This window comes from Oncorhynchus gorbuscha, linkage group LG24 (genome assembly GCF_021184085.1).
Source record: "Oncorhynchus gorbuscha isolate QuinsamMale2020 ecotype Even-year linkage group LG24, OgorEven_v1.0, whole genome shotgun sequence".
In the NCBI taxonomy this organism is placed as follows: Eukaryota; Metazoa; Chordata; class Actinopteri; order Salmoniformes; family Salmonidae; genus Oncorhynchus; species Oncorhynchus gorbuscha.
The window spans coordinates 28,333,908-28,359,909 of NC_060196.1; the positions used below are offsets into that span (position 1 = coordinate 28,333,908).

The 26,002-nt window shown below is 42.8% G+C and overlaps 1 protein-coding gene across 4 annotated transcripts; it reads right to left on the reverse strand.

Annotated features, from left to right (window-relative positions):
- Positions 1-251: 251 nt before the first annotated feature.
- LOC124013071 (C3a anaphylatoxin chemotactic receptor-like) lies at positions 252-25,767 on the reverse strand. 4 transcript variants are annotated; one of them, XM_046327218.1, is made up of 3 exons: positions 25,453-25,767; positions 18,254-18,368; positions 252-3,158 (listed from the first exon to the last, which is right to left on the reverse strand). In XM_046327218.1, the coding sequence occupies exons 2-3, from the start codon at positions 18,328-18,330 to the stop codon at positions 2,081-2,083; spliced, it is 1,155 nt and encodes a 384-aa protein (XP_046183174.1). In that variant the 5' UTR covers positions 18,331-18,368; positions 25,453-25,767; the 3' UTR covers positions 252-2,080. The 4 variants fall into 4 exon arrangements, with proteins under 4 accessions (XP_046183174.1, XP_046183173.1, XP_046183176.1 ...); XM_046327217.1 differs by having other exon boundaries at positions 18,235-18,368; XM_046327220.1 differs by lacking the exons at positions 18,254-18,368; positions 25,453-25,767 and adding an exon at positions 16,219-16,387.
- Positions 25,768-26,002: the final 235 nt, after the last annotated feature.

The window sequence follows — 26,002 nt, forward strand, 5'->3', positions numbered from 1 at the left end:
TTTCTGGCAACGTGTCCCCATGAGTGACAGAACACTGAGCCAATCACGGTGCAACTAGAGAAAATGACCAACCACTACGCTCTGTATTTTCCGCTGGCTGAGTCTACTCCACAGATAGCACTGAATTTGGCTGAAACACCTGCATTTTGGAGCTGCCTTACTCAAGAAAACAAAAAAGACCATGACCATGTCTGTATGTGGCTTTATTAAGTCAAGAATAATTGTAACCCCCCCCCCCGCCATGCCCTGAATGAGGGGTTGGCACTGGACAAGATTGTAGCCTTATTAGAATCCCCTCATTTTGAAATGTAAAAACAGAACAACAAAAAAATGTAAAAAGCCTGTTATGACATAACAATTATGACATTCTATTTTTAGCTGATAGGGGAGCCAATACCTTGAAGTAGAATATTAAACTGGGATAATGTTGTACGTTGCATCAGAAAGTATAAGTAATTGCCATTTAACATTATTTCATAAAAAATCTGATTATTTCAAAAGGCTAGTTAGCTAACAGTGTTTAGCCAACTTGCTAGCAAGGGAAGACAACAAGGCAAGAGAAGAAAACCTCTGTTTGTTCCCCCTTGTGAATGATAGATCAGTGAAAAAGCAACTATAGAGGATGTGTGTTGCTGACTCATGACAAATGAAATGAATCAGTAATACAGTAGGAGTTCCCTCTTCCTATAGGTCAACATGTTGGTTGAAGAATGTGATATCAGCTGGCATGGTACTTTCTCAACAATGGCAATTGGTCAATTTGTTTAACTCTCATTGATTAAAAAAATAATTTTACATTGAAAAAGGGCAGAGCATCAAAAAGATGAGAGGAAGGAGGGTGCGGCTGGCTGGTCTGTTCTGTTTGTTCCCATCCATGTATGTTCCTTTCCTCCATTGTCCTGAGGGGGATTTCTGTTTCTCTGCATCCTGGACGTTTAGGCCTTTCATGAATGACAACGCTAGCTACACAGTTTCAGACAATACAGGAAAACAGTTTTGAGTTTCTCATTGAGAATATTTATCAAAAGATAAATAGATGTCAGCTGAATTGTCTCTTTCATACTTTTTATTTCTTAAAAATATAATCAGAGAGCAGAGAAGAGAGAGAGAGAGAGAGAGAGAGAGAGAGAGAGAGAGAGAGAGAGAGAGAGAGAGAGAGAGAGAGAGAAAGAAAGAGAGACAGGGAAGGAGGGAGGGAGAGAGAGAGTCAGGAAGTGAGCCTCTGTTCACCTCTGATACAGTTTGTCTGAAGGAGAGACCAGTCATGTGACTGAGACATGATAGAAACCGTCTGTCTAGGAGGAGCAATGTGGTGACTAAAAGAGAAACCAGCGACCACCACGCTTCCTCAAGTCAAGTTGTCCAGATCACATCCTCTTCTTCTGACTCCCTTTCACCTTTCTTCATATTTTCTCTCAACTCTTTATTTACCCCCCCCCCCCTTTTAATCATCAATGAGAGTGAATGAGGTGCAGTTTTGAATGTTTTATGTGAGGTGTGATTGTTAGTTAGCCTATTGCAGATCTGGACAAATGATCCATCTACCACTATTGTCACTATGAATGCTGGATAGACCGTTAGACTGGTAGACTATATTGGCCTGTGCTCAATAAAAAAAACACACAACCCACCACAAAGCAACAAAGACAAAGTTTGACAACCCTCCCCTATTTTGGACCACCCCCCAGTAAATTGTGAGCTGTCCCTTAAGCAACATATCAAATTGGGATAATTTTGTAGTTTACACCGGTAAGTACCTGTATAAGAATATTTGCCACTTACACTTAGTAAAACAGCATGATTGAAGTCATCTATGACTTTCCCCAGAAGTTGTATCACTTCCTCCTGACAGTTTATTTTCTATTTTCCAGGCACAGTTCCACTTTCTTTCTGTGATTTTCATCACATAACACTTCGAACGTGTGATAATTATTTCCTGAGGCATTTACAGAAATTCACAGTTACCCTATGTCTATTTGTATCCTAACTGATAAAAAATATGAAAAATGTTTGTCTACACAAGCTATTCAGCTATTCACTGTTAATTAGCCTGTGATCTAATAAGGACATGAACTCCTCCTCATACCAAATGTGACTTCCCACAGACTTTGGCCACATTCACCATTGCAAGTCGTGATGCAGAGCCAGAACTCTCATCCACTGTGCGCTCGTTGGACTGCGTGTTTCGACCATCTCTGTCATCGGCTAGTGCTCTCCGGTACACCCCCTCTAAGCTCTGCCTGAACCTTGACCCTCTCATGTCCAACCCCATACAGAAGTACAGCAGCGGGTTCACACAACTGTTGAAGTAGGCAAAGCCTGTGGCCCCGGTCAGCCCCACCTTCACCACCATACTGTTGCTCTTCACCATCTTGACCAGTAGGAGACAGTGGTAGGGCGCCCAGCACAGGAAGAAAGCACAGACCAGCGATGCCAGGATACGGAGGGGACGTGACTTGCCCAACAGGCGGGTGCGTCTGATGCCTAGCCCTGCCAGGATGTAGCAGCAGAGGATGATGAGGAAAGGAAGCAGGAAACCGCATAGGAAGCGCATTAGGTAGAGCGCTAGCTTAGCACTGTTATCGCCTTTCGTTGACTCCTTGACATCTAGCGAGCACTTGCTCAGGTTGTTCTTGCCGAGGTAAACCTGGCGGTAGGCGAAGTAGGGGGCGCTCAAAATGGCCGCCACCACCCACACGCCGGCACTCACCAGGCGGGCGGCGCAGATCGTCCTACGCCGTTTGGTAAAGACAGGGTGCCAGACGCAGAGCGTCCGGTCCAAGCTGATGACAGCGAGCAGGAACACACTGCAGAACATGTTGGCATACTTGAAGAAGCCGTTGAACTTGCATAAAAAGATGCCGAACGGCCAGTAGTCGAAGAAGAGCTTCTTGGTCAGCGAGAGCACACGGCTCAGGCAGAAGATGAGGTCGGCCACGGCCAGGTTGACCAGCCACACATTGGTGACGGTGGGCTTGAGCTTGAAGCCTGCCACCCAGATGACTACAGAGTTGCCCGTGGTGCCTAATACAATGGTCAGTGTGTAAAGGACAATGATTAAGTTGTTCATGATGGCCTCGATGTCCACCACCTTGGCTTTGTCATCTTGGGTGGCTGAGGTGACGAGGACGAATGGAAGGGTGGTGTTTGGTGTCATTCTGTAAAAAAGAGTGACAATAGTTTGAATACACAGAATGACGTCCTTCTAATCTACAGTATACTTAATGGCTTCCCTCTAGATGAGTAATATTGTGTAACATTGTTTCCTCTAATGGTAGAAAACTTTGTCACAGCCAGCAGCCAGTCAGTTATTATTATCAGGAAGAGGACTCATAGTCACAAATGGACAGAACTCTATAAATTCTTGACTTTAGGAAGTATTCTGAATCTTCAGATGGGATATTGTGCACCAGGCATGATGTAATCTATTCATGACAGTCTATTTCTATGTCTGTGTCTGAGTCATTCTGAAGCCTCCTCCCTAAGTTTGTTTTACTCACTGCTTTAGCACACTCTGCTAACCCTGATGTCCTTGCCGTGTCTGAATCCTGGCTCAGGAAGGCCACCAAAAATTCAGAGATTTCCATACCCAACTATAACATCTTCCGTCAAGATAGAACTGCTAAAGGGGGAGGAGTTGCAGTCTACTGCAGAGATAGCCTGCAAAGTAATGTCATACTTTCCAGGTCCATACCCAAACAGTTCGAACTACCAATTCTGAAAATCACTCTCTCCAGAAATAAGTCTCTCACTGTTGCCGCCTGCTACCGACCCCCCTCAGCTCTCAGCTGTGCCCTGGACTCCATTTGTGAATTGATTGCCCCCCATCTAGCTTCAGAGTTTGTTCTGCTAAGTGACCTAAACTGGGATATGCTTAACACCCCGGCAGTCCTACAATCTAAGCTAGATGCCCTCAATCTCACACAAATCATCAAAGAACCCACCAGGTACAACCCTAACTCTGTAAGCAAGGGCACCCTCATAGACGTCATCCTGACCAACTGGCCCTCCAAATACACCTCCGCTGTCTTCAACCAGGATCTCAGCGACCACTGCCTCATTGCCTGTATCCGCCACGGAGCCGCAGTCAAACGACCACCCCTCATCACTGTCAAACGCTCCCTAAAACACTTCTGTGAGCAGGCCTTTCTAATCAACCTGGCCCGGGTATCCTGGAAGGACATTGACCTCATCCCGTCAGTTGAGGATTCCTGGTCATTCTTTAAGAGTAAGTTCCTCACCATTTTAGATAAGCATGCTCCGTTCAAAAAATGCAGAACTAAGAACAGATACAGCCCTTGGTTCACTCCAGACCTGACTGCCCTCGACCAGCACAAAAACATCCTGTGGCGGACTGCAATAGCATCGAACAGTCCCCGCGATATGCAACTGTTCAGGGAAGTCAGGAACCAATACACGCAGTCAGTCAGGAAAGCTAAGGCATTTACATTTACATTTACATTTAAGTCATTTAGCAGACGCTCTTATCCAGAGCGACTTACAAATTGGTGCATTCACCTTATGACATCCAGTGGAACAGTCACTATACAATAGTGCCTCTAAATCTTAAAGTGCATCTAAATCTTAAAGGGGGGGCCAGCTTCTTCAGGCAGAAGTTTGCATCCTGTAGCTCCAACTCTAAAAAGTTCTGGGACACTGTGAAGTCCATGGAAAACAAGAGCACCTCCTCCCAGCTGCCCACTGCACTGAGGCTAGGGAACACGGTCACCACCGACAAATCCATGATTATCGAAAACTTCAACAAGCATTTCTCAACGGCTGGCCATGCCTTCCGCCTGGCTACTCCTACCTCGGCCAACAGCCCCGGCCCCCCCGCAGCTCCTCGCCCAAGCCTCTCCAGGTTCTCCTTTACCCAAATCCAGATAGCAGATGTTCTGAAAGAGCTGCAAAACCTGGACCCGTATAAATCAGCTTTGCTTGACAATCTGGACCCTCTATTTCTGAAACTATCCGCCGCCATTGTCGCAACCCCTATTACCAGCCTGTTCAACCTCTCTTTCATATCGTCTGAGATCCCCAAGGACTGGAAAGCTGCCGCAGTCATCCCCCTCTTCAAAGGGGGTGACACCCTGGACCCAAACTGTTACAGACCTATATCCATCCTGCCCTGCCTATCTAAGGTCTTCGAAAGCCAAGTCAACAAACAGGTGACTGACCATCTCGAATCCCACCGTACCTTCTCCGCTATGCAATCCGGTTTCCGAGCCGGTCACGGGTGCACCTCAGCCACACTCAAGGTACTAAACGACATCATAACCGCCATCGATAAAAGACAGTACTGTGCAGCCGTCTTCATCGACCTTGCCAAGGCTTTCGACTCTGTCAATCACCATATTCTTATTGGCAGACTCAGTAGCCTCTTTTTTTCGGATGACTGCCTTGCCTGGTTCACCAATTAATTTGCAGACAGAGTTCAGTGTGTCAAATCGGAGGGCATGTTGTCCGGTCCTCTGGCAGTCTCTATGGGGGTGCCACAGGGTTCAATTCTCGGGCCGACTCTTTTCTCTGTATATATCAATGATGTTGCTCTTGCTGCGGGCGATTCCCTGATCCACCTCTACGCAGACGACACCATTGTATACACTTTCGGCCCGTCATTGGACACTGTGCTATCTAACCTCCAATCGAGCTTCAATGCCATACAACACTCCTTCCGTGGCCTCCAACTGCTCTTAAACGCTAGTAAAACCAAATGCATGCTTTACAACCGATCGCTGCCTGCACCCGCATGCCCGACTAGCATCACCACACTGGATGGCTCCGACCTTGACTATGTGGACACCTATAAGTACCTAGGTGTCTGGCTAGACTGCAAACTCTCCTTCCAGACCCATATCAAACATCTCCAATCGAAAATCAAATCAAGAATCGGCTTTCTATTCCGCAACAAAGCCTCCTTCACTCACGCTGCCAAGCTTACCCTAGTAAAACTGACTATCCTACCGATCCTCGACTTCGGCGACGTCATCTACAAAATTGCTTCCAACACATCACAGTGCCATCCGTTTTGTCACTAAAGCACCTTATACTACCCACCACTGCGACTTACATTTACATTTACATTTAAGTCATTTAGCAGACGCTCTTATCCAGAGCGACTTACAAATTGGTGCATTCACCTTATGACATCCAGTGGAACAACCACTTTACAATAGTGCATCTAAATATTTTAAGGGGAGGGGGGGTGAGAAGGATTACTTTATCCTATCCTAGGTATTCCTTAAAGAGGTGGGGTTTCAGGTGTCTCCGGAAGGTGGTGATTGACTCCGCTGTCCTGGCGTCATGAGGGAGTTTGTTCCACCATTGGGGAGCCAGAGCAGCGAACAGTTTTGACTGAGCTGAGCGGGAACTGTACTTCCTCAGTGGTAGGGAGGCGAGCAGGCCAGAGGTGGATGAACGCAGTGCCCTTATTTGGGTGTAGGGCCTGATCAGAGCCTGGAGGTACTGAGGTGCCGTTCCCCTCACAGCTCCGTAGGCAAGCACCATGGTCTTGTAGCGGATGCGAGCTTCAACTGGAAGCCTTGTATGACTTGTATGCTCTAGTCGGCTGGCCCTCGCTACATATTCGTCGCCAGACCCACTGGCTTCAGGTCATTTACAAGGCCATGCTAGGCATAGCTCCGCCTTATCTCAGCTCACTGGTCACGATGGCAACACCCATCCGTAGCACGCGCTCCAGCAGGTGTATCTCATTGATCATCCCTAAAGCCAACACCTCATTCGGCCGCCTTTCGTTCCAGTACTCTGCTGCCTGTGACTGGAACGAATTGCAAAAATCGCTGAAGTTGGAGACTTTTATCTCCCTCACCAACTTCAAACATCAGCTAGCTGAGCAGCTAACCGATCGCTGCAGCTGTACATAATCTATTGGTAAATAGCACACCCATTTTCACCTACCTCATCCCCACAGTTTTTATTTATTTACTTTTCTGCTCTTTTGCACACCAATATCTCTACCTGTACATGATCATTTATCACTCCAGTGTTAATCTGCAATATTGTAATTATTCGCCTACCTCCTCATGCCTTTTGAACACATTGTATATAGACTCCCCTTTTTTTCTCTGTGTTATTGACTTCTTAATTGTTTACTCCATGTGTAACTCTGTGTTGTCTGTTCACACTGCTATGCTTTATCTTGGCCAGGTCGCAGTTGCAAATGAGAACCTGTTCTCAACTAGCCTACCTGGTTAAATAAAGGTGAAAAAAAAAAAAAAAAAAAAAAAATTCTGTATCTATGTCTGGGAATGTGTGTGTATGTATCTGGGTGAGTATGTGGCGGGGGTCTGAGACTGTGAACTACCCACAGTTTTAACCTTTTTCATTCTTTTCCCCCAAAGTGCACACCACAGGAGCCTACTGAGGGGAGGACGGCTCAAAATAATGACTGTAACGGACTAAATGGAATGGTAACGAACACCTGTTTTTGACACCATTCCACTCATTTCGCTCTAGACATTACCACGAGCCCGTTCTGCCCAATTAAGGTGCCGGATGGGATGGCTGCCGTTTTACGGACTCCTAACCAGTTGTGCTATCTTGTTAGTCTTTTCGTGTTGTTTGTAACTTATTTTTTAACTTATTTGTACACAATGTTGCTGCTACTGTCTCTTATCACCGAAAATAACTTCTGGACATCAGAACGGCGATAACTCAAACTGGACGAAGATTTTTATTTTAACGAGTCCGACACAAAGGAATAACTTCTTTCTCAGAAACGGGCCCAAATCTCAGACATTGCATGAAGAGGTATTGCTCGCCTGAGGACAGAGTACCTTATGATAAGCTGTAGACCACACTATCTACCAAGAGATCTATATTATCATCTATATTATTCGTAACCGTCTATTTACCGCCACAAACCGATGGTGGCACTAAGACCGCACTCAACCAGCTGTATAAGGCCATAAGCAAACAAGAACATTTTCATCCAGAAGCGGAGCTCATAGTAGCAGGCAAACTTAAATCCATTTGACCTCATTTTTACCAGCATGTCACGCTTAACCAGAGGGAAAAAACTATCGACCACCTTTACTCCACACACAGAGACGCATCCAAAGCTCTCCCTCGCCATCCATTTGGCAAATCTGACCATAATTATATCCTCCTGCTTCCTGCTTTCAAGCAAATACTAAAGCGGGAAGTACCAGTGACTCGCTCAATACCTAAGTGGTCAGATGACGTGGATGCTACGCTACAGGACTGTTTTGCTAGCCCAGACTGGAATATGTTCTGGGATACATCCAATGGCATTGAGGAGTTTATCTCCTCAGTCATCGGCTTCATCAATAAGTGCATCGACGACGTCGTCCCCACAGTGACCGTACGTACATATCCTACCAGAAGCCATGGGTTACAGGCAACATCTGCATCGAGCTTAAGACTAGAGCTGCCGTTTTCAAGGAGAGTGACACTAATCCGGACGCTTATAAGAAATCATCATGCTATGTCCTCAGACGAACAATCAAACAGGCAAAGCGTCAATACAGGATTAAGATTGAATCGTACTACACCGGTTCTGATGCTCGTCGGATATGGCAGGGCTTGAAAACTATTACAAAGGGAAACCCAGACTCGAGCTGCCCATTGACACGAGCCTACCAGAGCTAAATGCCTTTTATGCTCGCTTCGAGGCAAGCAACACTGAAGCATACATGAGAGCACCAGCTGTTCCGGACGACTGTGTGATAACGCTCTCAGTAGTCAATGTGAGCAAGACCTTTAAACAGGTCAACATTCACAAAGCTGCAGAGCCAGATGGATTACCAGGATGTGTACTCAAACCATACGCGGACCAACTGGCAAGTGTCTTCACTGACATTTTCAACCTCTCCCTGACCAGGTCTGTAATACCTACATGTTTCAAGCAGACCACCATAGTCCCTGTGCCCAAGGAAGCAAAGGTAACCTCCCTAAATAATTACCTCCCCATAGCACTCATGTCGGTAGCTTTGAAGTGCTTTGAAAGGCTGGTCATGGCTCACATCAACAGCATCATCCCGGATACCCTAGACTGACTCCAATGCTGTTCATTGACTACAGCTCAGCATTCAACACCATAGTGTCCAGAAAGCTCCTCACTAAGCTAAGGACCCTGGGACTAAACACCTCCCTATGCAACTGGAACCTGGACTCCCTGACGGGCCTCCCCCAGGTGGTAAGTGTAGGCAACAACACATGGGTGCGTGTTTAGTCCCCTCCTGTTCACCCCAACATTTGTATCGCAACTAAAGTTACATAAATAACTGTTCACCCACGACTGCGTACCAAACACGACTCCAACACCACAACTGACGACACAACAGTGGTAGGCCTGATTACTGACAACGATGAGACAGCCTATAGAGAGGAGGTCAGAGATCTGGCAGTGTGGTGCCAGGACAACAACCTCTCCCTCAATGTGAGCAAGACAAAGGAGCTGATCGTGGACTACAGGGAAAAAACAGGCCCCCATTAACATCGACGGGGCTGTAGTGGAGTGGGTCGAGTGTTTCACATTCCTTGGTGTCCACATCACCAATGAACTATCATGGTCCAAACACACCAAGACAGTTGTGAAGAGGGCACAACACCTTTTCCCCCTCAGCAGACTCAAAAGACTTGGCATGGGTCCCCAGATCCTCAAAATGTTCTACAGTTGCACCATCGAGAGCATTCTGACTGGTTGCATCACCGCCTGGTATAGAAACTGATCGGCATCTGACTGTAAGGCTCTACAAACGGAAGTGCGTACGGCCCAGTACATCACTGGGGCCAAGCTTCCTGCCATCCAGGACCTATATACTAGGCTGTGTCAGAGGAAAGCTTAAAAAATGGTCAAAGACTCCAGTCACCCAAGTCATAGACTGTTCTCTCTACTACCGCATAGCAAGCAATACCGGAGCGCCAAGTCTAGGACCAAAAGGCTCTGTCATGGCTGGCCTGTTCGGGTCAGGTTAACGTGGACCACACTCCTACGGAGACACCTCTCACACCCACCAGAGAGTGAGAGATCGAGAGGTATGGAGGTGGGGGTTTTATGACATCTCATGCCCATAGTAAATCTTAAGGCAGCAGACAAAATCCCTTTGTCCTCTGACTGTGGAGGAATGGAATGTATGATGGGCCTATGGAGAACCTACCTCAGAACAGTAACATGCAATAAATGGACTTTTGGACAATATGTTTCGTCAGCCAAAATGGTGGAAAATGATAGATGGAATACGAAAAGGAATGTTGTTTTGTTATGCTATTAAAAGTTAAATGATGACGTTATAACAAAAACATTGTAACTTGAAGAGTTTTCACAATATGTACCTGATGTTTGCATGCTGTACGTTGTGTGGAAAATGTCCAGATCAAATAGGATGTTTTTGTAAAGATGAAATGTGACATTAGTTTTCTAAATTGGATCTGAGTAAAATCCAGACCTTGCCTCGTAACTAGCGACGTCCAGAGAACTTGCCATAAAGACGGAGACCGTCTACACGTAATTAATTAATTATATTCTGACCCATAAGAGCGGCAGTTCGGGGCAAATTAGGGCTAAACTAAGCATCGTTTACAAATGTACCCAAGTGTGCTTTTCTCTCTTTTTCTCTCTCTTTTTAAATCCCCATTTTGTGTAACACGTGTCATATTGTGTTGGCCCGCTAGGGACCTGTTTCATTATACTAAGTTCTAATCAATAGCCTAGACTGTGTGTTTGTGTATCTTATATTATCATTTTAGCTTGTTAGTAAATAAATAATCAACTCAATTGGTATTGTACGGACATATATAGTGGGACTCGGGTTTGTGCTGATTCCCAGATTATGCAATGTTCAGGACGAGACTGTAGAGGAAATGTATTAATCAGCAACTGTTGTACAATAGATATTCTGAGATTTTCTTTGTTAATTTGGGAAATAGAAACTCAATAAAACCAAACTTTCCCATGGTGCCCCAGATTACGGAGTTAATAATTACCTGATTAATTTAATCACATAATTATAAACAGTTAATCAATTGATGAACAGCAGTCATCACATCAATACAAAGTACCGACAGCTCCTTAACAGCTTCAACTTACAAGCCACAAGACTGCCAACAATTAATGAAATGGCCACCCGGACTATTTTCATCGATTCCCCCATTTGTTTTTACACACTGCTACTGTCACGCCTTGGTCATTGTATTTTGTGTTTTTGTTATATGTTTGGGTTGGCCAGGGTGTGACATGGGTTTATATGTTGTTTTCGTATTGGGGTTTGTAGTATTTGGGATCGAGGCTGATTAGGGGTGTGGTATAGGATTGGCTGCCTGAGGCGATTCTCAATTAGAGTCAGGTGCTTGTCGTTGTCTCTGATTGGGAACCGTATTTAGGTAGCCTGAGTTCGCTTTGTATTTCGTGGGTGTTTGTTCCTGTCTGTGTTGTAGTCACCAGATAGGCTGTAATTAGTTTCACGTTCCGTTCTGTTGTTTTTGTATTTCAGTTATTTCATGTACCGCTATTCTGTTCATTAAAGTCATGAGTAGCCTACACGCTGCATTTCGGTCCGACTTTCTTCATTCAACAGACAAACGCTGTTACAGCTACTCGCTATTTATTATCTAGGCATAGTCACTTTACCCTTACCTACAGTACATGTTCAAACTACCTCGACTAACCTGTGCCCCCGCACACTGACTTGGTACCGGTAGCCCCTGTATATAGCCTCGTTATTGTTATTTAAATGTGTCACCTTTGATTCTTTTTTTACATTAGTTTATTTGGTAAATATTTTCTTAACTTTTTCTGGAACTGCATTGTTGGTTAAGGGCTTGTAAAGTAAGCATTTCACGGTAAGGTCTACGTTCGGGCACATGTGACAAATAAAGTTTGATTTGATTTGACCAACCTCCTGTGGTGCACACTCACACACTATACAATTCATTGGATATTGACATACTCTCTGCATTCCACCTGAAACACATCAGTCCAACAAGGAACGTGTAAGAACATGATTGCCATCCTGATCCTCTTTGCATACAGTATCTCCATTTCCTTTCCAGAGGCATGCATAGACAGCAATCGTATAATGGTTTTGGCTTATAACTAAGGCTGTGGTGGTCATGAAATTTCATCAGCCGGTGATTGTCAAGCAAATAATTGCCGGTCTCACGGTAAGTGAGCGTTAATTAACAAACACATATTGCATCTCATGGCTTCCATACAATATAGCCTACACCTTCACAATAAATCCATTATTTACTTTAGACAGGTCTAAAGAAACATGATATGGAGAAAATGTCATCTATTTCAGAAGAACAGAATAGCATACTCTGAGTTGTCCTTATGTTAGGTCCTGATCTGGCTATGCCATATGGCTGTGGGCTATGGTAGTTAATTTAGCAGACAAGATTTGCTTAGAATATCATGGCATTATTTTATAGTATTATATAGTATAAAGAATACAATGGAACAAAGCTGAATAAAATAGAAAGGTATTTTCTCCAAACAGTGCGCACGTGGCCATTCTGTGTTGAGTGGGTAACAAAGATAAAGGCCATCCTATATGCTTCATTTAGAGTTATTTATGTAACTTTAGTTGCGGTACAAATGTTGGGGTATATGTTTGGATTTTTAATACATTCTAAGGCTGCATGATAAGACTCTAATGTTGATTTGAAAGAAGTCATATGAAAGGCAGGAGCTCTGCTTTATTTTTTTGTGCAGGCTGTACACACTTCATCAGTCTCTCATTCACAATTTGACAAGCACTTGATAATGCCTCGAATTTCCCAGTGGCATCCCCTTTGTTGGACCATAATGTCCCCTGAAAGAATCCATATATTTTGCAGCCAGTGGCTGTTCTGCCCTTAGACTGAACACGATAATTGTTATTCCCTTCTCCCTGCGTGCTTCGTGCTCTGAAGCACCTCTCACTCGTATTGGCTCTCAGTCACGTGATCTGGTCTTTCTCACAGGTTGAAAGACAGACACATCCGGGTGGCAACTGCATGTGTCCTCATCCAATTCCGAAGCACATATTAAAGATTTTGGAAGAATTGACTTGTCGTCAGCCAACAAGATGAGTAAGCCTAAATAACAGCAAATGCTCTAGCCTATGTCAAGCCACTATCCCCCTGTTGGAGGAAATTATGGTTGAAATGACTAATTATGTATACATTCCAATCAGAACTGACTAGTCCAAATGCTATAATGTACTGTACGTATATTAATTTTCTCTCTTGCTCCCATAGCCTAGTTATATAATGTAGTCAGGAGTTTAGTAACAATGACGGTCTGTTCCTTGTACAAATGAATGTACTAACTCCAGGTGGCAGGAACGGACTATCTCCAGACTGTCTAGAATGCTGATTTACAGTGACTGACCTTGGCTTTAGGAGAGGAGGGAAAGCTCGAGAAACTATAGGGCCTCTACCGGTGTTATGAAGAGATAGAACATTTAGAAAACGCTGACGTCATTTTCAGTTTATAACCTGTGGAAAAATGTGTATGTGGCAGTACTCTCTTCTAATAAACGCAGTTACCTGACTTTTAAGACTGGTCTCGATCCATTTCATGCATAATTAATGAATTTACAACTCATTAATGAAATAGAGAGAGTGCAAATTTGATTTTGGCTATAAAGCATATAGGAATTTAGAATTCCTCTAACACCCCCATAGTACAAAAGTTTACCTATTCTATTCTGTGCGAAAAATAAATATTCCAAACAGAGTCTGGGACAGTTGTGGGATGCGATAGATCCCAAATTAATACAACTGCTAGCATGAACAGATCAGAACGTTTAGCTTAAAATGTTGATAAACTATTTGTGCAGCAATGCACAAACGCCAGTAGGCTATAAACCGAATGTTCCATTAGCTGGAAAACACCATTATCAAAAGTGAAGAAAATGGGATTACGCATGTAATGCTTCTATTATAAAGGTGCATTTTAATGGTGAAAATGATCTTCCCCAACCTTGAAACTCACTCACTGCGTATGTAAGCCAGTTAGAATCTACAGTTATATGGACACTTTAGTTGTGATATACAAACCTTGTCAAAACATATAGGCCGATGTGTGGGACTATGATTTGAAAAAGTAGCAAAACAAAAAGGTATGCATTGTTTCTTGCCTTATGCTGGGCATCTTTCACAAGTGATAATATTTAATTCACAAGTAAGCTAATATTGTCACCCAACACACTATTCTTAATTGAATCTTGCCTTTACATATACTAAATAATATCTGTGAAATTAGTTTTGATTTGGAATGGACCATTATCATGCACCTGTCTTGAAACAGGGGCAGGGGACAAAAATACATCTATGCACTTAAATAGTGAATGGAGGACACTTTTCCCAAGGTTCATTTTCATGCCAGCTATGTGGCTATACTATGTGGCTATGCTGCCAGCTATGTGGCTATACTATGTGACTATGCTGCCAGCTATGTGGCTATACTCGTGCTGTAAAGAGAAGCAAGGTGCTTAATATTAGGGAAGTTGAGAAATAAATATTGTGGGCCTAGCTGATGGGATCCTCTTCTTTTTAGTAGAGGCCATCACTCTGTTTTCTCACACAATTACATAGCCTATAGAAATGAGCTCATGGGCTCTCATGAAGTGTTTGAGTAGATTTTTCGATTACATTTGCATTGTTCTCAGAGTGACAATAGAGTGGTGAGTACCAGGCAGTTAGCAAGTTTGGTAGGCTACTAATGACCATCAGCAGCATCAGAGCTTGGAGAAGCCGAATTACCGTGACTTCACATGGAATTTGAATTTGACTGCCTCCATGACTCGTGACCGCTGGTGTGGCGGTAACAGCTGTGATGTGACCAGTCTCTTTGGATCATAGCCGTGGGAAGTAGGGGTGCTGAGGGTGTTGCAGCTCCACTGGTGGTGAGATAGTAAAACTGCAGAAGAGCTGAATATTCCAATCAGTGAGCATTGCATTTGGAAAGTATTTAGACCCTTTCACTTTTTCCACATTTTGTTATGTTACAGCCTTATTCTAAAATGGATTCAATTGTTTTTTTTATCCTCATCAATCAAAACACAATACTCCATAATGACAAAGCAAAAACAGTTTTTTAGAAATGTTTTGAAATGTATAAAAGCAAAAAAACACCTTTACATAAGTATTCAGACTCTACTCATATACTTTCCCGAATGCACTGTATACAGTATTTATATATTCCCATCAGTGAGCCAACAGTAAAACAAACATAGTCCTGTTGTCTGGCAACCAATACGCTTCCAGTCGATATAAGGGATGGGGTTTACCTAGGAGCAAGACAATTAGGAATGTGTTATTGTGCCATGAGCGAAGGACTCAATCCACCTCTCGTACGGTTTTGTGTTGTTTTATGAGCAGAGGCTTCTTTGATATGACGCTAATATGATTAGCATTCCCACGTAAATACTTGCGTTGCCATAATGCTTGCTCTCGACACTAGGTCAAAGTCAATATTGGCAGGGTACATTCATTGTTTGTTCTTTATCAGTTTGAGGATGTATTTCATTCATGTAAATACACCTTACAAAGTCAAATCCGATCATTTGTCTTTGACAAACATGACATACTATTTATGTTTGATTTCTTTATTGTCAAGATAAAGAAGGATGTCTTATTGTTAGATGTGGCTGACAGATGCTGTTCGCCCCTTGCTCGTAAACGTAGAAGAAACTTTGTTGTCAATGACTTACTGACGGTTCCTGGCTAAATTAAGTTTGAATAAATGCTGCAAAACAAACGTCCATATCTAGCCTAGACTTTACTCAATATTTTCATCTATAGTAGTTTTATATATATATATATATATATATATCAGTGGCAACTCAATTTGAGCTGGCAAGTGGTGATATTGCAATGGACACAGATAAAGAGTAACATACAGTATCTTCTTTATATAGTCCCTGACGGATGATCTGTATATATTCAGCTAACTATCCACAGAGTCTCATCATTTGTCCAGAATAGGCTATGGCATGCTACAACTACGTACGTGTACAGCTTGAGTGGCCAGTATTGATAGTCAGAAGACAGAGTTGCTTCATGTCAAAAGAGTTTAGGTGGTCTCTAACTAAATCGAACCGATCGTCTCTTGATAGTCAGAACACCTAGAGAATATTCTCTCCTGCATTTGAAAATATCCAAATAAAGTGATTTAAGAAACTAAATGAAAAGTAAAGCCAAAAAACACTGTATACGGTTGTTGTTATTCATACTGATAATGCTTACCTATGAGCTGAGATGCTTCAGTAGTAGCTGTCCAGCATGTTTAGCTTCAGTGGTTGAACAAAGCGTGGAGGTTCATAATTCTAAGCTGTGTGTCTTAGATTTACAGATAGGTTTGTGTCCCTACAATCCTCACGATCTTCTCTGTCTTTTCCGTGTCTGTGTGAGTGTGTCTGTGTGTACATGTCTAAATGATGTGGCCCCCAATCACAAGTCATTGTGCCGCTTGGGTGAAAAGGCCACAGGGAAGTGAACTTCCTGCCTCTCGCTCTCTCTTTCTCACGCTCTATCTCTTTTGCTCCCATCCCCTATCTCCCACCTCCTCTCTCTGCTCACACAGATACAAGGGGCAAGAGTTGTAAAGGGGTGTGCACTACTGACCATGCCTTACTCGGTCGTTGGACACTCTTCCCTGGAGTCCTAGAGTGTCCACTTCCTGCATGTATTCTCAATTTTTAGCCAACAGACCCAGAACGAGATGAATGCCTCAATACAATTAGGACGATGAATGATGGTGTAGTTAGTAGCTTATTAAGTCAAGATGAGGGCTTTTTCATGATGGCATCCCAATCTCAAAGTATCTAAATGCATCATTCAATCACAATGTTTTGTTTTATTGCAGATTTTTAGTTAGAGTTACAGTATATCACTCTCCAAATGTACCTTACTGATGCATGTACTGCACGACTGTATACAATCTGCGGGATGCCTCAGGCCCCTGATAGTTTTGGTGGCTCCTACATGGGGATGTTGCACTCTGGTGGCAGACTGTGTCAAGTCATCACGAGTATTGAGTATCTCAGAAGCATTACACAATAAACACAGTATTTTTCTGTCTCTATGTTTATTTGAAGTGTATTGTTACTGTGGAAGGCACCTCAACAACATCAAAGATGCGTCTGTGGTTTATTGCGTTCACCATTTTTCTGTTGAAAGGTCAGTTTCTCCCTAATTGTGCGTACTGTACTTCTTAACTTGTACACACTTAGACTTACTCACAATTTTACTGACATTTTTACTGATAACATATCATTTAATTTATAAATGTGATTATTTCACAGCTAATCTTCTTTAAAATCACTTAAACTTCAAGTTTACTGTCTCAGTTTAGCTTGGTACTAAATAAGCAGCCTATTTGGCATTGACAAATAAATATAATCTTAGCGACTGTTCAAACAATAACTCAAAGAAGATCAGTGGCGATTTTAGCATGTAAATCTTGGTGGGGCAAACATAACGTCACTATTTCTTTGTATGCATGCCAGCAAAGCCATTACACAACACAACACTAAACAATACATGAATTGCACTATAACAGTGACAAACATTGCCCACAAACTGTTAGGGCCTACATAAAACTGTCCCAACAGCAGAGCTTTCTTTTCAGCACCATGGAGTGAATCCTCACCACCGCTACACCTGGCTATCTGCGAAGCCTTGTCTGACAGTCCCAACAGTTAATTCAGCCTCATTTATTGCCTTTAAAAAAAGCATCGCTGATATGGCTGACAAATGTGGTTTCTACTGACAATTGAGTTGTACAAACCATGGCATAAGGGAACAATGAGCGGATAAGAGGCAATCCGTAGTTTTGATTAAGACATTTACGAGCGAGCTAATACGGACGCAGTCAATATAACTATTTGTTCAGCACTTTTAGAAATTACAGCGACAGAATTCAGAACATGGGCCGTTCTTACAATATACTCTCTGTATACCAAGTCAGAACAGTAGGATAAATAAAGGGGACATATAAGCAGACAATGAAAGCTCTTACAATATTCGATGATGATGTTTCTCTAAAACAGGCTATAGGCTAAATGTGCACCACCAAGTCAGAACAGTAGGCTAAGTTATGAAGGGGAAAGGGACCACATTATTAGGGTGAGGCACACGGGCTTTAGCCTATAGCTTACTACACAACATACACTTAGTATTACTTTCTAAACTACAGTATACACATCTTCCTGGCATATTACATCATTTATGCAGCAGCATACAATACATTTTTGGACTCACCGTGTTGTGCTGTGCTCACCTGAACAGGAATGTTGTGCTGGCAGTCCTTCTTGTGGGTAAATTTTGTAATGAAACGTTGTCATCAAAGTCTGGCATCCTCTGGATTTATGGTGCTTTCAAGTCAACTGGGAACTCTGAAAAAAACAATGTTGAATCATGACGTCAGTGATCTTCAGGTCGGAGCTCTAGAGTGAGGCCTGAGTTCTCGACTTGGAATTCCGAGTTGAATGACCATTCAAACATCGAGTTTCCAGCTGTTTTGCCTACGACAGAAGTCATGCTGGAATAACAGCATGGCCTATGTGTTCAACCTTTCCTGGCCCATGATGTTGCGTGTGAATGTTTATCCTGTTAAGCTTGGAAAAGAGACTCTTAAACACAGACTTAGACCACACACCTTCACCACCGAATAGCAGGTATGTCACGCCCTGGCCATAGAGAGGCTTTTATTCTCTATTTTGGTTAGGCCAGGGTGTGACTAGGGTGGGCATTCTATGTTAATTTTCTATGTTTTGTATTTCCTTGTTGTTGGCCGGGTGTGGTTCCCACATGGTTTTTGTGTGTAGTTGTTTTCTGTTTTGTGTCTTTCTGCACCTGACAGGACTGTTTAGGTTTTCGTTCGTTCTCTTTGTTATTTTTGTTATTTCAGTGTTCATTTCAAATAAAATATGAACAAATAAAGTATGTCCTCTCCTTCCAACAGCCGTTACAAGGTAGTGGAAGAAAAATAGTGATCACTTTGCAACACTGGACTAGTAACCGAAAGGTTTGCAGGTTTGAATCCCCGAGCTGACAAGGTACAAATCTGTTGTTCTGCCCCTGAACAGGCAGTTAACCCACTGTTCCTAGGCCGTCATTGAAAATAAGAATTTGTTCTTAACTGACTTTCCTAGTAAAATAAAGGTAAAATAAATAAAAAAAAACTTGCAGTTAGCCACTGATTCTGTCCAAACCATTCATTTCTGAATTTGCGATTTCCAACTTGTTGTGTAATGTTAATATCCAATGGTCGATGAGCACTGATACGTTTTATCTATCATTTCTATTCATATGACAAGGATTGAAAAGGATTTGCCGACGTGATTCATGATGATGACTGCTTGTCTAGCTTGCTAGCTAAGATTATCAAAGCTATGGTAAATATAACATGATTTGACGTAATTTTATCTGTGGCCAATGACCTTGAGCCTTCTTGGATGGGCACTTCTAATGTAAATCTATGAGAGTACTCAAGGGGGCTTGATCTATCTAGCTCTCCCTGTAGATTTTGTGGTGACATAGTGTCCCCATGAGTGGCAGAACACTGAGCCAATCACGGTGCAACTAGAGAAGATTACCAACCCCTAAGGCTCAGTATTTTCCACTGGCTGCCTCTCCACCACAGATAGCACTGAGCTAGGCTGAAACGTCTGCATTTTGGAGATGCCTTACTCAAGAGTGCAACAAAGAGAACATGTTTGTATGCCGCTTTATTAACTCAATAATAATAATTTTGAAATATAATATTAATGCCAAAATAGCATGCAAAACAGGCAACATTACATTTTTAGCTAAATAGGTGGGGCTTAAAACAGGAGAGGCCCTGAATAAAAATGATGACATTGTATGTTTAGCTGATATGTGAGCCAATACATTGAAGCAGCAAATCAAATTGGGATAATGTTGTAGGTTACACCGGGAAGTATTTGCCATTTAATATTATTTCATTAGAAATCTGATTATTTCAAAAGGCTAGTTAGCTTGCAGTGTTTAGCCTACTTGCTAGCAAGGGAAGACGGGACAAGAGGGACTCTTGCTTTCGCAACAAATGAGAAGACATCAAGAAAACCTCTGTCGCCCGCTTTGTGAATGTTGACCAGTGAAAAAGAGGATGTGTGTTGCTGGAATAGAGGCAAAGAAAAACCTAACTTGTGTATTAAATACTTCAATTCATTTTATTATTTCACATGTTGCTCAATTCAAGACCTTTAGACTCATGACAAATCAAATGAATCAGACATAAAGTAGGAGTTCCCTCTTCCTATAGGTCAACATGTTGGTTGAAGAATGAGATATCCGTTGGCATGGTACTTTCTCAACAATGGCAATTGGTCAATTTGTTTAACTCTCATTGATTTAAAAAATAATTTTACTTTGATAAAGGGCAGAGCATCAAAAAGATGAGAGGAAGGAGGGTGCGGCTGGCTGGTCTGTTCTGTTTGTTCCCATCCATGTATGTTCCTTTCCACCATTGTCCTGAGGGGGATTTCTGTTTCTCTGCATCCTGGACGTTTAGGCCTTTCATGAATGACAACGCTAGCTACACAGTTTCAGACAATACAGGAAAACAGTTGAGAATTTTTATCAAAAGATAAATAGATGTCAGCTGAATTGTCTCTTTCATACCTTATATTTTAGTACAGGAGTCCTGAAAAATATAATCAGAGAAAGGAGAAGGAGGGAGCGAGCGAGAAAGAGACGGAAAGTGAACTGAATTGTGGTTTTCATTTCTCTTCCGCTGTGAGTGTGACATTGCATATTAAGTGGAAACGTGACCACACGGTTTTATCTGAACTGGAAACCAGAGAGCTTCAGCTAAGCCTCTGTGTTCATCTCTGATACAGTTTGTCTGAAGGAGAGACCAGCTTTGTGACTGAGACATGATGGAAACCGTCTGTCTAGGAGGAGCAATGTGGTGACTAAAAGAGAAACAAGCGACCACCACGCTTCCTCAAGTCAAGTTGTCCAGATCACATCCTCTTCTTCTGACTCCCTTTCACCTTTCTTCCTATTTTCTCTCAACTCTTTATTTACCCCCCCCCTTTTAATCATCAATGAGAGTGAATGAGGTGTCAGCAATATGACAAATTCACCAGTGGCACTATGTCTATATGTATCCCAAATTATAAAAACTCTGAAATATGTGTGTCTACACAAGTTGGGAAAACCTATCAGGGGTTTACTAGCCTGTGAGCTAATAAGGACTGAAACCACTCCTCATACCAAATGTGACTTCTCTCAGACGTGGGCCACATTCACTTGAGACTGAGTGCAGGTTGTGACGCAGAACCAGAACTATTATGCACTGTGTGCTCGTTGGACTGCGTGTTTCGACCATCTCTGTCATCGGCTAGTGCTCTCCGGTACACCCCCACTAAGGTCTGCCTGAACCTCGACCCTCTCATGTCCAATCCCATACAGAAGTACAGCAGCGGGTTCACACAACTGTTGAAGTAGGTAAAGGCTGTGGCCACTGTCAGCCCCCCCGTCACCAACGTACTGTTGCTGTTCACCATCTTTGCCAGTAGGAGGCAGTGGTAGGGCGCCCAGCACAGGAAGAAAGCACAGACCAGCGATATCAAGATACGGAGTGGACGTGACTTGCCCAACAGGCGGGTGCGTCTGATGCCTAGCCCTGCCAGGATGTAGCAGCAGAGGATGATGAGGAAAGGAAGCAGGAAACCGCATAGGAAGCGCATTAGGTAGAGCGCTAGCTTAGCGCTGTTATCGCCTTTTGGCTCATTGTCCTCCAGAGAGCACTTGCTCAGGTTATTCTTGCCGAGGTAAACCTGGCGGTAGGCGAAGTGGGGGGCGCTCAAAATGGCCGCTACAGCCCACACGCCAGCACTCACCAGGCGGGCGGTGCAGATCGTCCTACGGCGTTTGGTAAAGACGGGGTGCCAGATGCAGAGCGTCCGGTCCATGCTGATTACGGCGAGCAGGAACACACTGCAGAACATGTTGGTATACCTGAAGAAGCCGTTGAACTTGCATAAGAAGATGCCGAACGGCCAGTAGTCGAAGAAGAGCTTCTTGGTCAGCGAGAGCACACGGCTCAGGCAGAAGATGAGGTCGGCCACGGCCAGGTTGACCAGCCACACATTGGTGACGGTGGGCTTGAGCTTGAAGCCTGCCACCCAGATGACTACAGAGTTGCCCGTGGTGCCCAGGACAATGGTCAGCGTGAGAAGGACAATGTTTAATTTGTTCATGATGGCATCGATGTCCACCACCTTGGCTTCGTCATCTCGGGCGGCTGAGGTGACGAGGGCAAACGGAATGGTGGCGTTTGGTGTCATTCTGTAAAAAAAAGGCAACAAGGGTGTGAATACACAGCATGACTTCCTTCTAGTCTACAGTATACTTAATGGCTTTCCTTCAGATGAGTCATATAGTGTAACACTGTTTCCTCTAATGGTAGAACACTTTGTCACAGCCAGCAGCCAGTCAGTTAAAATCTTCTTCGGGATAGGTGTACTGTCCATGAGATGGTTGAGCTGACGTAGGCTAATGTGATTAGCACGAGATTGTAAGTAACAAGAAAATTTCCCAGAACATAGATATGTCTGATATTGTCAGAAAGCTTAAATTCTTGTTAATCTAACTGCACTGTCCAGTTTACAGTAGCTATTACAGTGAAATAATACCATGCTATTGTTTGAGGAGAGTGGACAATTTTGAACATAAAAAGTTATTAATAAACAAATTAGGTACATTTGGGCAGTCTTGATACAATGTTTTGAACAGAAATGCAATGGTTCCTTGGATCAGTCTAAAACTTTGCTCATACACAGCTGCCATTTAGAGGCCACAATCTAAATTGCACTTGGGCTGGAATAATACATTATGGCCTTTCTCTTGCATTTCAAAGATGAAATACAAAATAACTTTATAGTTTTCTTTCTTTGTATTGTCTTTTACCAGATCTATTGTGTTATATTCTCCTACATTCCATGTTATATTGTGTTATATTCACATTTCCACAATATTCAAAGTGTTTCCTTTGAAATGGTACCAAGAATATGCATATCCTTGCTTCAGTGCCTGAGCTACAGGCAGTTAGATTTGGGTATGTCATTTTAGACGAAAACTTAAAAAAATGGGCGGATCCTTAAGAGGTTTTAATATTATCAGGAAGAGGACTCATACTCACAAATGAACAGAACTATAAATTCTTGACGTTAAGATTACAATTAAATATATTTTTCAATTTAGGAAGTATTCTGAATCTTCAGATGGGATGTTGTGTACCAGGCATGATGTAGTCTATTCAGGACAATCTATTTCTAAGTCTGAGTCATTCTGTGTGTGTGACTGGGAATGTGTGTGGGTATTTTTGTGAGTATATGGCGGGTGTCTGGGACTGTGAACTACCCACTGTTTTACCCTTTAAAAAAAAACTTTTTCCCAAAGTGCACACCACAGGAGGCTGCTGAGGGGAGGACAGCTCATAATAATGGCTGGAATGGACTAAATGGAATGGTATCAAACACCTGTTTCATGTATTTGACAGCATTCCACCGATTCCACTCCAGCCATTACCACGAGCCCCAATTAAGGTGCCACCAACCTCCTGTGGTGCATGCCCACATACTACGCAATTCATCGGATATTGACATACTGTCTGCAATCCCCCTGAAAAATATCAGTCCAACAAGGAACGTGTAAGAACACGATTCCATCCTGATCTTCATTGCATACAGTATCTCAATTTCCTTTCCAGAGGCATGCATAGACAGGAATCATAAAATGTTTTTGGCTTATGACTCATTTGACCAGTCTCTGTGTCATAGCTGTGAGAACTAGGGGTGCTGCACCACCCCCTGGTGGTGAGATGGTACATCTGCAGAAGAGGTTACAGCCTTATTCTAAAATTGATTAATTTGTTTTACCTCTGAAAAAATCCCAACAGTATGATGCTGTCACCACCAATCTTCACCTTAGGGATAGTATTGGCCAGGTGATGAGCGGTGCCTGGTTTCCTCCAGATGTGACGCTTGGCATTCAGGCCAAAGAGTTCACTCTTGGTGGTCTGAGAGTCCTTTAGGCACCCTTTTTAAAAGGACAAAGCGAACTGCTGCCATGTGCCTTTTACAGAGGAGTGGCTTCCGTCTGGCCACTCTACCATAAAGGCCTGATTGGTGTAGTGCTGCAGAGATGGTTGTCCTTCAGGAAAGTTCTACCATTTCCACAGAGGAACTCTGGACCTATGTCAGAGTGCCCATTGGGTTCTTGGTCACCAGCCAATTTTTTGTATTGAATAAATTTGCAGAAATATATTTAAAAAATGTTTTTTATCAGATATTTTGTGTAGATTGATGAGAAATAGAAACTATTTAATCCATTTTAGAATAAGGCTGTAATGTAACAAAAAATTTTAAAACCCAAGGGGTCTGAATATTTTCCGAATGCACTGTATATATATTTCCATGAGTGAGCAGACAGTAAAACAAAACATAGTCCTGTTGTCTGGCAACCAATACGCTTCCAGTCTATATAAGGGATGGGGTTTACCTAGGAGCAAGACAATTAGGAATGTGTTATTGTGCCATGAGCCAAGGACTCAATCCACCTCTCGTACGATTTTGTGTTGTTTTAAGAGCAGAGGCTTCTTTGATATGACGCTAATATGATTTGAATCGCCCTAAATTCTTGTGTTGTCATAAAGCTGGCTCTCTGCACGAGGTCAAAATCAATATTGACAGGCTACATTCATTGATTGTTCTTTATCAGTTTGAGGATGTATTGCATTCATGTAAATACACCTTACAAAGTCAAATCCTTTCTGCTTCATATCTTTATTGTCAAGATAAAGAAGGATGTCTTATCGTTAGATGTGACTGACATACTGTATGTACTGGCGTCCACTAGCACAGTGGACGGATTGTTCTGGACTTCATTGTATACACGATGAAGATTAAAGTGTTTTGTTACGCCTCCTATTTTATGGCACTGTTTGTGTTACTGCAATATTTATGCTTGCCTACGTGATTAAATGCTGTTCGCCCCTGCTCGTAAACGTAGAAGAGACTTTGTTTTCAACCATTTACTGTTGCTGGCTAAATTACGTTTCAATTAATGCTGGGGAAAAAACGTCCATATCTAGCCTAGATTTGACTCAATATTTTAATCTACGGTAGTAATGTATATCAGCGGCTAATTATTATCTGTTTTGTTGGCAACTCAATTTGAGCTGGCAAGTGGTGATATTGCAATGGACACAGATAAAGAGTAACATACAGTATCTTCTTCATATAGTCCCTGACGGATGATCTGTATATATTCAGCTAACTATCCACAGAATCTCATCATTTGTCCAGAATAGGCCATAGCATGCTACAACTACGTATATTCTCTCTTGTATTTTAAAATATCCAAATGAAGTGATTTAAGAAACTAAATGAAAAGTAAAGCCAAAGAATGCTGTTTACGGTAGTTATTCATACGGATAATGCTTACCTATGAGTTGAGATGCTTCAGAAGTAGCTGTCCAGCATGTTTAGCTTCAGTGGTTGAACAAAGCGTGGAGGTTCATAGTTCTAAACTGTGTGTCTTTAGTTTACAGACGATCTTCTCCGTCTTTCCTGTGAGTGTGTGAGTGTGTCTGTGTATCTAAGTGTTGAAACTCCAGCCATAAGTCATTGTGTCACTTGGGTGAAGTGGCCAGAGAAAAGTAATCAGATGTGTGAACTTCCTGTCTCTCGCTCTCTCTTTCTCACATTCCATCTCTCTCCCTCCCATCCACTCTCTCCGCTCACACAGATAGGGGGTGTGTAAGGGGGTGTGTACGGGGGTGTGTAAGGGGGTGTGTACTACTGCCCATGCCTTACTCGGGTTGTTAGACGCTCTTCCCTCTTCAACTGGAGTCCTAGAGTGTCCACTTCCTGCCTGTATTCTCTATGTTCAGCCAACAGACACCCAGAATGAGGCGAATGCGCCCAAAATCAATAGTAATTAGTAATAAATTATGACTTTAGGATTAGAGTATATCACTCTCCAAATGTACCAA